Source organism: Euprymna scolopes, chromosome 33 (assembly GCF_053919585.1).
Source record: "Euprymna scolopes isolate OS-2025 chromosome 33, ASM5391958v1, whole genome shotgun sequence".
Lineage (NCBI taxonomy): Eukaryota > Metazoa > Mollusca > Cephalopoda > Sepiida > Sepiolidae > Euprymna > Euprymna scolopes.
In genome coordinates this window covers 43572115-43586909 of record NC_136514.1, presented here as the reverse complement: position 1 = coordinate 43586909, position 14795 = coordinate 43572115, and the positions used below count along the sequence as shown (strand labels likewise).

Below are 14795 nucleotides of genomic sequence, written 5' to 3'. Positions count from 1 at the left end.
CTGCCTCAACACACGGATGATTAACAATTTCTTAATTGTTGCGTTATAATATTGATTTTCTTAATCCATGCTAATCTATGGCTTATTCAACTCTATTTCCTTGCGTTTGGTAGATACTACTAAACCTACATGTCCTTCTTTCCACAAGGATTGTTTGCCTTACATCCAACATAGTAATATCATTTATCAATTTAAATGCCAGTGTGATGATGGTTATGTAGGGTGGACTTCTTTGCATTTGCAGACTTGTATAAACCAGCACATTCCGTCCAAGATTAAACAGATAGTGTAGGATATGTGAGTCTCCCTTCCTCTGCAAGTTAGGACTGTTAATGGCCAGCATTTGGTTGAGAATCCTTGTTGAGTCAATAAATATAAAATAGAGTGGCTTGCGGTACTTCATAGAACGGATTCCAAAAATCATTTTAAAATTTTGGAATCTGTCAATCATGATTTGAAAATCTTTATGCTAGCAGAAGGATCGATAAAAACATTAAATTTCTTTGGGGGAATTTTGACCACCTCCCCCTTTCCCCCCCTCCCTCGTGGAGTCATTTTAATCACCTTATACTCGTTTATTAAATTAAATTGTTTAATTTAATTGTCTTTTGGTACCTTGTATATAAAAAAAATCCCCCATTGGTCTTTGTTTTCACCACTAATATTATTTTTCATTGCTATCGATTTTTCTCCTGATGAGATTATAGTCAAAAGAGCTCTAGAAAGATTTCCGTTAATGTTCAAATGTGTTTAGAAATTTTGTGCCTACAAACATTTATTTATACGGCTTAGTATAATTTTCTGAAGGAAAGCGATAATTTCATTAGATATTCAGTTTTAGCTAACTCATTTATGAAAACTATTTGAAACATAAAATTCATGTTTTTTGAGGTTTTTCATTTGAAAACTTCAGTTAAATATTAATATAAACCTCTGAATATATATATATATGAGTGACCTTGTCTGTCTGAGGAATGGTATTCATCAAACTACTCTGTCCATTTTTAGTCTACAGACTTGAACTTGAGATATATATATATATATATATATATATATATATGGGGATTTGAACTTGTGGAACAAATTCGATCGTCTTAAGCCGGTAAAAATAGCTGCTAAGGAGTCAAAATAAAAAAAAATTGGGAATTGGCAGGGCATATACATGTACATGTTTTTCTTTAACTTGAATAGGGTTTTTAGCTTTTAGAATTCGTAAAAGACAAAAAATTATTTTTACATCAAACATTTATACATCTGCTGAAAGAATTGAGATTTTTTAGTTATGAAGAAAAAATTTAAAAGAAAATTTAAAAATTATAATTAGAAACTAAAAATGGTAATATCATTAACCATAAGTCGAAATATTTGTCTGCAACAATTCAGAAGCTTGTACAAATATTTTTCTATCCATCAATTAAAAATACCTGTGCGTCCATTCAACTTGCCAGTTTAACAGTCTACCTAAATTGTAAGTAGAGAATTTTTATATATATATATATATATATATATATATATATATATATAGACACACACACACACAAAGCATCTATATGTCACTAGACATTCATGAGCAGGTTTCAGTTAGCCAGCTACAAATAACTAGAGACTTCTTCAGGCAATATTACTTATATATATAAAGTGAAGTCTGTAATAAAAATTTTCAACTCCTGTAAAATTTTGATAACTGACTTCACTTTTGTATAAACAATATCGCCTGGAGAGGTCTCTAGTTACTTATAGCTGGCTGACCGAAACATGCTCAGGAATGTGTAGTGACAAATAGATGCTTATGTAAAATAAAAAGTATATCTTACCCTACTTAGGTATTGAGTACGCTTGCATTAACCTTGTTAAAATTTCATTAGTTACTTCATCACTTGGAAAATATTAACCTGGAATTTATATATATATATATATATATATATATATATATACATATATATATATATAAAATGAATATTCCCCCTCTACTGATGCACGCAACAAGTCATCAAAATAGCAAGACCGTTTCAAATCATGGTTTGGTTAGAGTTCAAGACTCAAAATCTCTTTTGATGTGCAACCACATCAACACATACCGGCCATTTTTCTCAAGTAAAGGAAAAACTAATTTCAGCGCCCCTGTCGTATTAAAGAACCCTTTTTTTCGTTTTCGTTATTCAGTTACATAATACAACTGCAGCCTATTTTCTGAGGAGTCCCTTTTTGTGCAATCTCTAAGCATACAAAATAATATTTTTCAAATGAAATCTACTATGATTCAAATTAGGTGCCCTCTCTTCCTTTGTTATGTCGACATGCAGAAACTTCATAATTTGAAAAATTGAACATTTTTCCCTGCAGAGGATTAGCACAGGGGAAGAAGGGGGGAATTAGATTTATAAAAAGAATTTTAAAAAGAAAAAAATTATATATTGTCACAAAATGAAAAGAATAAATAAAATAAAAAGAAAGAAATAAAATTCATTAAAAAAGAAATAGATTAGTAAATAGAAGCAGTTCCCAAAATTAAATTCAAATGCATCTTGGATGCTTGCAGATTATTATGCAGTTGCGATGCCCGCCAAATACAGATTCAAGGAATCGGTAAAGGGCGAGGGATGAGGGGTCAGCTAGGAGGTGAAGAGGGAATCTTGGAGAGAGAGGAGAAGGGAAGAATTTGAAATCTTGAGAGAGAGAGAGAGAGAGATTATAAAGCGAACTTGAGTAGATGATCAATATTTTTGTTTTAATACCGTGGCGGATGCGGAGGCAAAAATGGAAGATCATTCCCAAGAACAGGCGGAGGAGGGAGGTACAGGCAAGATGGCTGCACAGGAGAGAGAGAGAAAGAGAGAAGCAGCAGCAGCGAAATCAAAACCAATTTAATCTTTTAAATAAATGAAGAAAAAAGTTTACATTACAAAAAAAATTAAATTAAAAAAATATTATTCTGGCCACTACAAGATAAACAAGTAAAAAGCAAGATGGATATCCACGAATACATGCATTTAAAATTGGAAAAAATATTTTTAAAAATTAAATTTAAAAAAGTCAGAACGTATTAAAATAATAAAAAAAAATGTAGGAAATTAAAGCTGGCCATAATTTTTTTTTCAAAATAGTGAAAATAAAAGCTAAACACACTCTTTCTCTCACACACCCACCCAAGTACATAAGCACACACACACACACATACATACATACATACATAAAAATGGCTACAAACTTGTGTTTGAGCATTGCTATTGTTTGCTGAATAAAAGTTCTCAAGTAATGCCATTGCATGAAGCGTCTTTAAAAGAGGAAAGTTTTGCACAGAAGCAATCATTCTTTCCATGTGACGGTTACCCTAACCTAAAAAGAGCAAGTCTATATCGCTGGAAGCAACAGTCACTACAGGTGTTACAGAGCTTTTCCTTTTCTAAATAACTGCTCTATTCAAAACTGAAAAGAGTATCTCATGGTTTTCACGCAGCCTTAGACACTATCTTGAGCATTTCCATGTCCTGGAAAGCACGCACACACGCATACATCAACAAACACTAACATACATACGCTAGCCGATCATTAATCAAAGCAAAGTTGTACAAGTTGAAGGACTTGATTTCAATTCTGCTGGGGATTAGCAAATCTTCCTCACCAGTCAAGCCTAAGGCAAGTTTGGTGAAGGAACCAGTCTAGTCAGTATTGACCAGACTATCTAACAAATAGTGTTAGTATCATGGTAACTGTAACACAAAATCAAGTGACACAGGCACACATATACATATGATATATACATACATATATAAATATATACACAATAAACCCATATGAATATATTATATATATATATATATATATATATATATTCACACACACACACAGTTATATAGATATATGCACACATACATATGAATGTTTGCATGCATATATATATGCATGCAAACCTATACATGAATATATGCACACATACATACACACGCATGAATATATACACACATATAAATATATACACAAACATGTACACACGCATGATTATATATACACATGCATGAATATCTGCCTTATATGAATATATGCAAATATATACATATATACATGTACATACACACATATATAAAGTAATCAAAAGGGATAGTTTCAAGGACGGTTCTTAAAATTTTCATGAAATTTCAAAAAGAATTGATTGAAAGGGGGGGGAAATCTAGATATAAGAAAGCAAATAATTAAAAAGTAAGCAAAAATAAATAATATTCGAATGTTCTTATAGATTATGGAGGAAGCCAAGGCAAATGAAATTGAAGAAAATAAAAAATTAAAGAACACCATTTTTCTGCAGTGAAATGGAACTAACATTTGCAATGTAGAATATGGCTAGGAAATTAAGTAGATGCTTAAAAAAAAAAAAAAAAAAAAAGATCTAATTCTAGTCCAAATGAAATGCAACTGACAGTCAAAGTGGAGATTACAGCAGAACTCAAGTGAGAGTGATAATTTCAAGGAAAATATTATTCTTTATTTTCCAACCCTATTTTTTTATATTTTAAAGACATGATTTTCTTCTTCTGAAATGGTAAAAAAAAAAAAAAAAAAAAAAAAAAAAAGATTTGATTGAAATTTTTAAAAATTGTGTTTCAAAGAATTGCGAAAGTAGATGGAAAAGAATCATCTCACTTTTATAGGTTAATACTGTTTTTGTTTTAATTTTTATCTTTCTGAGAGTTTTGCTGAATCTAAGTTTCAATTTATTTTGTTCGATATAATTCGTTTCATTTTTAGTGTTTTTTTTTTTTTTGTTTTTCAATCCAAAGAATTTTGGATCACAAAACGCAAAAATCAAAAGGAAAAATTGGTTTACTTTTATTTATTTATTTTTTTATTACTGTTTTATTTGGAAAAATTTTAATTTTTAGAACAGTGAGACAGAAATGGAATTTTTGAAATAAAATGGATTTAAAATCATTTTTCATGAGTTTCAATTGAGGAAAAGTAAGAATAAATAAAAATGGAGAGAAATGGAATATATCTGCAATGAAGTTTTAAAATAGAGACAATTTTTTTTTTAATTTTATTAGAGGTTAATGTAAGGAAAACCAAAAAGCATTTTGAACGAAAGGAAATGGAAAATGTATTTTCTTGCAGAGAGCAAAGAGGTGAACTGGTGGGCTATAGCATTTGGAAAGAGTAAAAGAAAAAAAAAACTCATTTGTAATATCAACTTTTCTTTGTGTCTTTTTTTTGCTTGTTCTTACTGAAGTTATTATGGTAAATGGATAATTTAAAAATATAGTTGCCAGTCTACATAATTATTATGACGTGTAAAAATGAAGAAGAAAAAAAAGCCTGAACACGCGCGTGCATGCATGCACCGGAATCTGCACTTTTATTTTTAAGATTGAAATTTCTGGAGAGAATTTTTCTTTAAGTGAAAGTTGAAATATCCTTCCTATCAATCGTTTATCGTAAGGTTTCCAGATTATAATATAAAAGAAAGTGTTGGCTTCTTCAAACATAAGTGGGGAAAGTCTTTTGTAAAAAGAAATACTTTTAAGTGAAATATTTTCAATTTTTTTATCCAAAGTTTAAATACTGCACCAGATATGCATAGAAAACTACAGTTATTTTATTTACATCCTATTCAAGAGGTTAGACACAAGGTCAGATCTGGGTTTGATAAAAGTGTTTCTGTGGAACGAACGGGATTCAAACTTGGCACAACCAGGTTTTTAGTCGGTGTCGTTAATCATTTGGACACCGTCATCCCCACCTTCTTACCCTCATCTTGAATGTTAATCTTATAACGTTTCGGACGATCTAACCTTCAACTTTTTTTCAAGTGCATCTTACCCTCACAAGAGTAGAGTTAGAAACACGGTCGAGTTTTAATAAGAGGGAAAAATCTAGCTCCTCAGAAAGAGGCACTTATGATTGGGATAAAAATTAACTTTGCTCTAGTCTAAAAAGATGTCTTCTTAAGTGGTTGGTTCGTTGTTTTTGTTTTACAGCATATCAACCCTTTTCAGGTTATTTAATGCTGAATCCAGTGATTTTTAAGAAAAATTTTTGAATAGAATATATGTGTTTTTCAAGTCGGTTTCTATTTAACCCATAGTTGGGACCCTAACAGGTACTACCACTCCAGGTCAGAGTGGACCTGGGAGCAATTGCAATTAAAGGGTGGCTCCACACTCCCCAAAGCCCGCAAGCTGGGGGCTCACCATCGGATATAGTTTAAGGTCATATCCAGGGCCCTCCTTTAGTGACCGAGGACAGAAACGATGAAGGTTTAACCACTTAGTCACCACCAGTATCCAAAGTTACGGCATTCTAGATTAAAGGGTAATGTCACTAAATAGCGTTTGTGGGTTGTATGAGAAAAAAGTCTGTGTAGGCATTAAAAATATGGCATTCTAGCATAATCCTTGAGACATTTCATTGTTGCATTACCTCCTCTGTTTTCTAGACGGTGATAGATGATACGGCGTGTCCGACGAAACATTTTCCAACAGATTACAATATATAACATGTAATATTATAATACTATTTTTTATTATTTATTATTAATGTTTTATATGAAAAGAAGTGAAACAATGTGAATAATTCTTATTTTTATTTCATAATTTTTTTTTTAAGCGAAACATTCTTAAAAGTATACATTCTTTTTTGGAGAAAAGTATCATTCTTACGCCAAAGTACTTATAATAATACAAATACTACTAATACTACTACAAATAATATCATCAATAATAAGCAATATAGCAGTAATTCGTCTAAGAATGTGATAAATTCCTTCAGTTAAAATATGTGTTGAAAGATGTTTCGTCGGGGACGCCAAATCATCTATCACCGTCTAGAAAACAAGGGAAGTAATGCCATAATGAAATGTCTCGAAATGTCAAAAATATTTCTTATCCTAAACGTTATTACATGAGGAGTGATTTCGAGCAAAAAGTTAAATTATTGAACTGATCTAAACTTGAGAAATGCACGATTTACAATGTGTAAACATTGAACGAGTTAAAAATCAAGATGTCTGCCAATTGTAAATTTTGTAGAGCAAATAGCGGCCTTGACCTTGCGATCAAAAACCAAGATCGACTGAAACGGAACGAACTGACGAGACTTCGATGAATCTGTTTAGTTTGTATCTTTATGAATTTATGTGGAGAGAGCGAGGGGAGGAGGCCCAAATAAATTTGGCGAAATCCTTTGTTGCATCGCGTGCATTTATTCTACAGAAATTATTTTTCATCTTAATTTTTAAAAAAATACTTAAAAATAAAAGTTTTTTAAAAGTTGCTTAAATCATTTGTCATTCTAAAGTATAAAAAAATGGTACTTGTTTAGTTTAATTGAGTCATTAAAAAAAATTATATTTTACGTATCCGCTATGGAATAAGGTTCTCATAAAAAAATTTCACTTAATTTAATTAAGTAGTAGTCTGTTTTTTTTTTTTTTTTAAGAGGAAAATCGAATTTTAATGAGATCGACCGTATCCCGCCATCTTGCATATTTCGCGGAGGGGGGGGGGGCAAGGGAGATAATTCCAATCATCGCTTAAAGTTTGTCAAAATTTGACAGTTTGAAACATGGGCTGAAAAAAAAAAAAACCTAGATATTTTAGGGTTTTTTTTCACTTGTTTTACAGAGTTTCTGTCCTTTTTAAATCCCTTTTTCATTTAGTCCATTGTTAATCCCTTTTTCGTTTAAAGGCACCCCCTCCTCGTCCGCGGAATAAGCAAGATGGCGGGATACGATCGATCTCATTAAAATTTGATTTTCCTCTGTGAAAAAAAAAAAAAACGATCAAATTAAATGAAATATTTGGCAAATGTGTATTTCAGCGGCGTAAATTATTTCACAGACAAATTTATAAAAATTATTTATTTTTATATAAAATACATTATTAGACCCTAAGGCTGAAATAAAACCTGAAAAAATTAAATTTTTATTATTTTTTCAACATTTTTTTTTATTAGACTAAATGTACGCAATTTTGGCCTTTGAAAGGCTTGCCAGATTGACTTTTTGAGGCCAAATTTGGCCTTTTTTACGCTTTTGCGTGGGACCCATGGTATGTTTTATATAAAAATAAATAATTTTTATAAATTTTTGTCTGTGAAATAATTTACGCCGCTGAAATACACATATGCCAAATATTTTTATGAGAACTGAATTGAATTGCATAACGGGTACATAATTTTTCTTCAATATTTTCATTTTTTTAATGTCTTGATTAAACTAAAAAAGTACCAAAAATTTAATTAAAAATATAAAGTGTTTAAAGTTGTTTAAATTATTTTTCATGTTTTTGTCTTGCATTTATTCTACATAAGTAAGATTAAGAGTTGTTTTAATCATTTTCTTATTAATTTCTTTTTACTTAAATAAATATTAATAACAGGCGTCAGTTTTGCTTCGGTTCGTTCCGTTTCACTCGATCTTGGTTTTTGATCGATCGCAAGGTTTATAGGTTTTCGGGTATGCTGAAAACGAACATCGCATTTAAATTTGTCGCAAACAAGTAGTTTTCTGGATATTATCAATGTAAGTCCTTGTGTTATAAGTAGTGGCTATTTTTGTACGCGCAAGCGCGCTTATTTTTTACACGAGCATGTCAATATTAAACAAATATGTTGTAAAAATTGAATTTAACTTGAAAATACTATTTTAAAATAACGCAGTAAAACACATGCATAATCACCAAAGTAATTTATGAAAATTTCAGATGTATATATATATAAAGCGAAAATCGCGTTCGGTGGCCCTGAACGAGCATCACCTCTCTGTTTTTTTTTGGGGGGGGTGCATTTTTTTCAGTAGATTATTATTGATGACACCAATGAACCAGATTATCTAAATAAAAAAAAAACCTTTTAATCATTATTTCGACATTTGAAATGGGTGTTCACTTTTTAGTTACAACGTTATAGTAAATCGATCCCCCATTTTGTAAACACGGAAAGAATTAATAATTCCGAATGAATTAAGAATTCTGAACTACTGCTCTTTGTTTTTTTTTTTAATATTTGTGCACTTTTGCTAACGTCATTATAAAAAAAAAAAAAACATTCTTAACATGGGGAGAGGCGAGTATTTTGTAACTGTTCTGTGCTTCACTGCTTCTCCCTAACAATTTAATAATAATAATAATAATAATAATAATAATAATAATAATATATCGCGAAACTTGAATCTAATCTTAAAAATAGCGCGGTATCAAAAGTGCATAAGCAGTGGGGTGTTCTCCTTGTTTTTTTTCTATTTTGTGACCATAGAAGTATGGTTTGTCGGGTGTGCTGAAAACGAATATCACATTTGAATTTTTCGTAAACAAGTAGTTTTCCGGGTATTAAGCAATATAATTCTTTGTTATAAGTGGTGCCCATTGTTGTACGCGCAAATTTATTTGTTATATCATTATTATTATTATTATTATTATTATTCATTATCTATTTATTTTGGCGGACCCGCACGAGTGTCTACTTCCCAAAAATGCATGTTTTACGCCCGTATTCAACTTTTTTTTTTCAATGATTATCATAGCTTACAGACTTAAGAATAATATTAGCAGAAAAAAAAATTGAAAAAAAAAATTTAATGACTTTTAAGAAGGGGTTCCAGTTTCTCATAATAACGTTCTACTTTTTGCTACCGGACTTACTGTCCATTTCTTTACCGACATGTCACGTGATTAGAACGTTATAACGAGAAAGTTAATCCCCTTCTTAAGTCATTACTTTTTGGGTGCTAGTGCAAGTGCACTTACTGATCCGCGCTATTTTTTAAATTGTATTTCCAAGTTTAATTAAAGTTTTATGTTTTTTTTTTTTTTATTATTCAATTGTAAGGTTAAAGTACAGAATAGGTACAAAATACCCTCCTCATGTTAAGAATGGTTTTTTAAATAATAACGTTATCATTTCAGCACGGGTCAATAAGTGAATAAAGTCTAATCTATAATAATCGTTGGAGGGGGGGGGGAAGAAAAAAGGTGAAAAATACGCATTTTTAGGGGGTGGGCACTCTCGTACAGGTCCACCAAAATAAATAATTAAATGCGATAGTTTCATCTAACAGTTTGCTGTTCTAGTCGCCTGTTCTTCTGCTTTACCTTAGTTTGTGACGCTTTTAAAATTTGAGAGTAATTTTAAAGGACTTAAACTGTCAAAATTGTAATTGAACACAAGAGTAAAAAAAATCGGTACTAATGCAGAGAGTGATCCGCGCTATTTTTTAAATTATATTTCCAAGTTTAATTAAAGTTTTATATGTTTTTTTTTTTATTCAATTGTAAGATTCAAGTACAGAATAGGTGCAAAACACCCTCCTCTCCCCATGTTAAGAATGGCTTTTTAAATAATAACGTTATTTTTGCACGGATCACTCTCTGCATGAGTACGAAAAAATTCAAATATAAAACAAATAAATGTTACCAAAGACAAGTTACTCTTCTACCTACCCGTATAAGTTTTGTTTCATATTTTAAAGATGGATTTGTATCAGTATTTTGTTTATTTTGGACCTTTGAGCTATCATCGACACTCCGAAGACGGCACGTTCTTATTGGTCATGTTGTGGTCGGTCTAAACTTACCAACTCGACACTACTTGTGTTTCGAATTAAATAGACGCTTTAAAATGAGTTAAAACACTAAACATTTTTCCAGATAAGTAGAACAATAACTTATCTTGGCGTTTGTTTTACAATCCACAGAGGTACGAAAAAGTGTTTAAAAGATGCCAGTTACTCTTTTACCTCTCTGGAAATGTTTTTAGTGGTTTTACTCACTTTAAAACGTTTATTTGGTTCGAGAAACATATAGTGTCGAGCGTTACGTGAGAACAAAAATAATAGCCACGAATTAACACCTAAATATTTGAAGTCTTGAAAATGACTTAAAAATAAAACAAAATACAGTTAGAACCCCAACCAATATATGTCACGGTAAGATGTATTGGGTAGGTTTATTAACAGTATTTTGAATTTTATATATATATATATATATATATATATATATATATATATATAATCAAAACTTTAAATATTCAGGTATCAATTCGCGATTATTTTTCTTGTTCTTACCTAATGCTCGACACTATATGTTTTTCGAACCGAATTAAAGTGATTAAAGCCAGTAAAAACTTCCAGGTAGGTAGAAGAGTATAACTTCGTTTGATAACATTTATTTGTATTTGTTATTTTGGCCATTTTTTCGTACCTCTGTGAATTGTAAAACGAACACCTATTTTGCATTTTCTATATTTTAATTTTTGACCTTTTTTTTCTGTTTGTTTGCTTCTCTGATAAATCCCCAAATTCTTCATAATTAAAAGATTGAAACGTGGAAGCTTTTGACATTAAATCATTTTATGAATAAAGCTTTAAAATAAATAAATAAATAAAATAAAATAAAAAATGATGGTACTTATGCACTTATGTTACCGTGCTACAATAATAACGTTAGAAAGACATTCTTAACATGGGGAGGGAGTTTTCTAACTATTCTGTACTTTCCCCTAACAATTTAACGAAAAAATAAATAAAACTTGAAAATACGATTTCACAAAATAGCACGTTAACAAATGAATTCTCGTTTTATAACGATTTTAGTTCAATTAATAATTTAATGACAATTGAATAAATAATAATTAAATATAAATAATTATAATAATTAAATTTAACTTTGAAAATCCTATTTCACGAAACCCAATAATTGATTGTTCATCAGTTGGACACCCCGCCCTCAACCCCTCAATTTTTTTTTTTTTTTTACGTAAATTATTATTTAAAAAGGAAAAAACAGTACTTACACCCTATTGTGCTGGGGTGACATAATAAAATTATTAAGAAAGCCATTTTTAACATGGGGAGGGGGTGGATGTTTTGTAACTATTCTCTACTTTCATGAAAAAAAATGTGCTACCCGCGCTATTTTTTAAATAGTATTTTCAGGTTTAATTAAAGTTTTGTGATATGTTTTATTTAATTGTAAGGTTAAAGTACAGAATAGGTACAAAACATCCTCCCAATGTTCAGAATGGCTTTCTAAATGATAACGTTATTTCAGCACGGATCTATAAGTGCACTAGTACAACAAAAAAAAAAAAAAGAAAGATCTCGTAAAACTTGAATTTAAATTGAAAATACTATTTAAAAAAAAAAAAAAAAAAAAAAAAAAGATAGCGCGATACAATAATTGCATAAGTACCAGAAAACCTACCCGGCGTAGAAGTTGTCAAGGGTGGAAGAAACGGGTGAAGATAACATGTCAAAGGTCGATGATTTCTTCCTAGGCATTTCTCGGCCAATTATATAAATTAAAAAAAAAAAAAAATGGAGTTAAACAGAATTAAAAGTGAAAAGGGCTCCTGGGTAACGAAACGCTGGTTTTTAAATTAATTAAGCGTCTTGTATTAAATTGTAATTTTTTGTTTTGTTTTGTTTTTGAAATTATTATTAAATTATCGGTTAGTTATGTCTGAAGTTTCTCGTTGAAATTTAATGAAAAAAAGTTTTAAAGACATAACTAGTCGATAAACGATGATCTTAGTTTTAAAATAAAAATTGGGCAGAAGGAAAAAAGAGAAATATGGCCACTGCCGATGAAAAAATAAAAGGTGCTTATGCATTTTGGTACCGCGCTACTTTTTAAATAGGTTTTTCAGGTTAAATTCAAATGTTATAATTGAAAAGTGATCCCCCATGTTAAAAGTCATAAAATAAACTTAATTTTTTCCCCTTGCTAATATGAAAGTCGGTTATCGACGATAATCCGCAGAAAAAAAAAAAAAAACGTGAAAAGGAATCAATTTTTACGGCAAGGGGGAACGCTCGTTCAGGTCCGCTAAAAAGTGAAATTCAAAAAAGAAACTGAACTGATTTATATAAAAAAAAGAAAACGAAGGGGGGCTAAATTCGCGAAATTTAGCCTCAAAACGTCGTGTGCCGTGTGGTTCCAAAATAGATAATTAATTTACTAAAACGTTGCATTATTAGAAACCGAGTGCCTCTGCTACAAATATATAAATATTGATTTTTCATTGGGGCGAGGGATAATCTGGTATATTAATGAGTATTCGGTAATAATTCGTTGAAAAATTGGGGGGGGGGAGACGAAAATAAAGAAATAGAAAGGTGGGGGTGCAAGCTCCTTCAGGTCCGCCTACATTTTTTCTCAACAGTTCCTACATTCTACAAAATGATAAAATTTTACTATTGGAACTGTTGAAATATATCACTTATTATTTTTACTCTTTTTTTTGGGGGGGGGAGTGGGAATTCGACTTAATTAAAAAAAAAAAAAAAAAAGACAATTTTTATGACGTATGTACACTACATACCTGTCACGGAACGAAGATGTCATATTCCAAAAATTACGTAAATTGATAAAATATTTTTAAGTAGAATGACCCCTGTTGTAAATTTCGTATTATGGTGACTGAGAACTCTAGCGAAAACTATCTTAGAAAACTTAAAGGTACAGTGATGTTGTCCAATGTCCATGGTCCTTCCCACATTTTTTATTGTCCTTGTGCCTAATTTTGTTCTGTTAACTTTGGTTTTTGAAATAAAATAAATTAATCAAATTAAATTACGAATCGAGACGCTCGATCATGTTTTAGAGATAAGGAGGAGAGAACTCAATTCGAACTATCGAGATCAAAATCAGCCTTTAATGGATACAATTTATTCTTAAAATCTCCAAAAATCGTAAAAAAAATAATTTAAAAAAAAAAAAAAAAGGTAATCTTGCATAATTTGACCCGAATTCTCGTGATTTCCCGTCAAGCCCTGGATCGGGCAAAACCGGCAATCATCGGTGATAGCCGAGCGTTTTTCAAATGTTGAAACGCTAATTCGACTTTAAAATTTTTTTTTTTTTTTCAATGTTTTTAGTATTTTTTTTTTATTGTATGCTTAGTTATTTTTTATTAAATTTGATTTTTTTTTTTTTTTGTACTTCAATTTCTGGGAGTTTGATTAGCCAATGAAAAAGCGATATGTAAATGAAAGCAGACGACATTCGAATTGGAAGAAATCGACTGAACCCCCCCCCCCCCAAAAAAAAGCAATGGCCGATCAACAGTCGACCAAAGTAAAAGATTCCTAAGGAAATATCCTCATCTCAAGAAAGTTCTTCCGCAGGCACTTAACAACCGTAAAAAAAAAAAAAAAATAAATAAATAAAAGTGCTCATGCACTTATTGATCCGTGCTGAAATAATAACGCTATTATTTAAAAAGCCATTCTTAACATCGGGAGAGGAGGGTGTTTTGTACATATTCTGTACTTTAACCTTACAAGTGAATAAAAAAACATATCATAAAACTTTAATTAAACTTAGAAATACGATTTAAAAAAAATAGCGCGGATCATTCTCCGCATTAGCACAAAAAAATCACTATTTCTTGAAAAAAAACAAAAAAAAAACATGTTTTTCTATTTCTGTGTAACCCCCCCCCCACACACACACACCTAAAAAAAGACAACCTGACTGAACAAAAAGTCTTGAAAATAAAATAAAAAAATACGGTTAAAAAAAAAATTGTACTTACACCTAACATTTAAACGGGTAAACAAAACGACCTTTTCTTGAAGATAACAATATTTAAATAACTTGCTGTTGATAAATATTTTGCAAAAAAAAAAGGAAAAAATAATAATGAATAAATATTAAAATAAATTAAATAAACATATTTGTTTTATTCAAGGTAGGCTTTTTGTTATTTTTTGATAATTTGCATTTTTTTTTTTGTTTTTTTTTTTTTTGGTTTTGTTTTTTTCCTTAGTCTGCGTCTGTTACGCCCGCCGCCGCTCAGCTGACACC

General features: G+C 30.6%; 1 protein-coding gene and 1 long non-coding RNA gene across 21 annotated transcripts in view; one reads left to right on the top strand and one right to left on the bottom strand.

Moving 5' to 3' along the window:
- Nucleotides 1-14795, bottom strand: part of LOC145258201 (uncharacterized) — a 418516-nt gene that overhangs the window by 306325 nt on the left and 97396 nt on the right. For 2 of the 15 annotated variants that reach the window (XM_080116098.1, XM_080116101.1), the window contains exon 1: nucleotides 12189-12393. The exons of 8 other annotated variants lie outside the window; for them this stretch is intronic. In XM_080116098.1, the coding sequence (XP_079972224.1) occupies nucleotides 12189-12265 (77 nt within the window). In that variant the 5' untranslated portion in view covers nucleotides 12266-12393. Of the gene's footprint in view, nucleotides 1-12188; nucleotides 12397-14795 lie in introns of those variants that run through there. 5 more of the 15 variants (XM_080116102.1, XM_080116113.1, XM_080116100.1 and 2 more) reach the window with 4 other exon arrangements.
- The window catches only part of LOC145258204 (uncharacterized), an 82582-nt gene that overhangs the window by 16392 nt on the left and 51395 nt on the right, over nucleotides 1-14795 (top strand). The gene's annotated exons all lie outside the window — the stretch shown is intronic.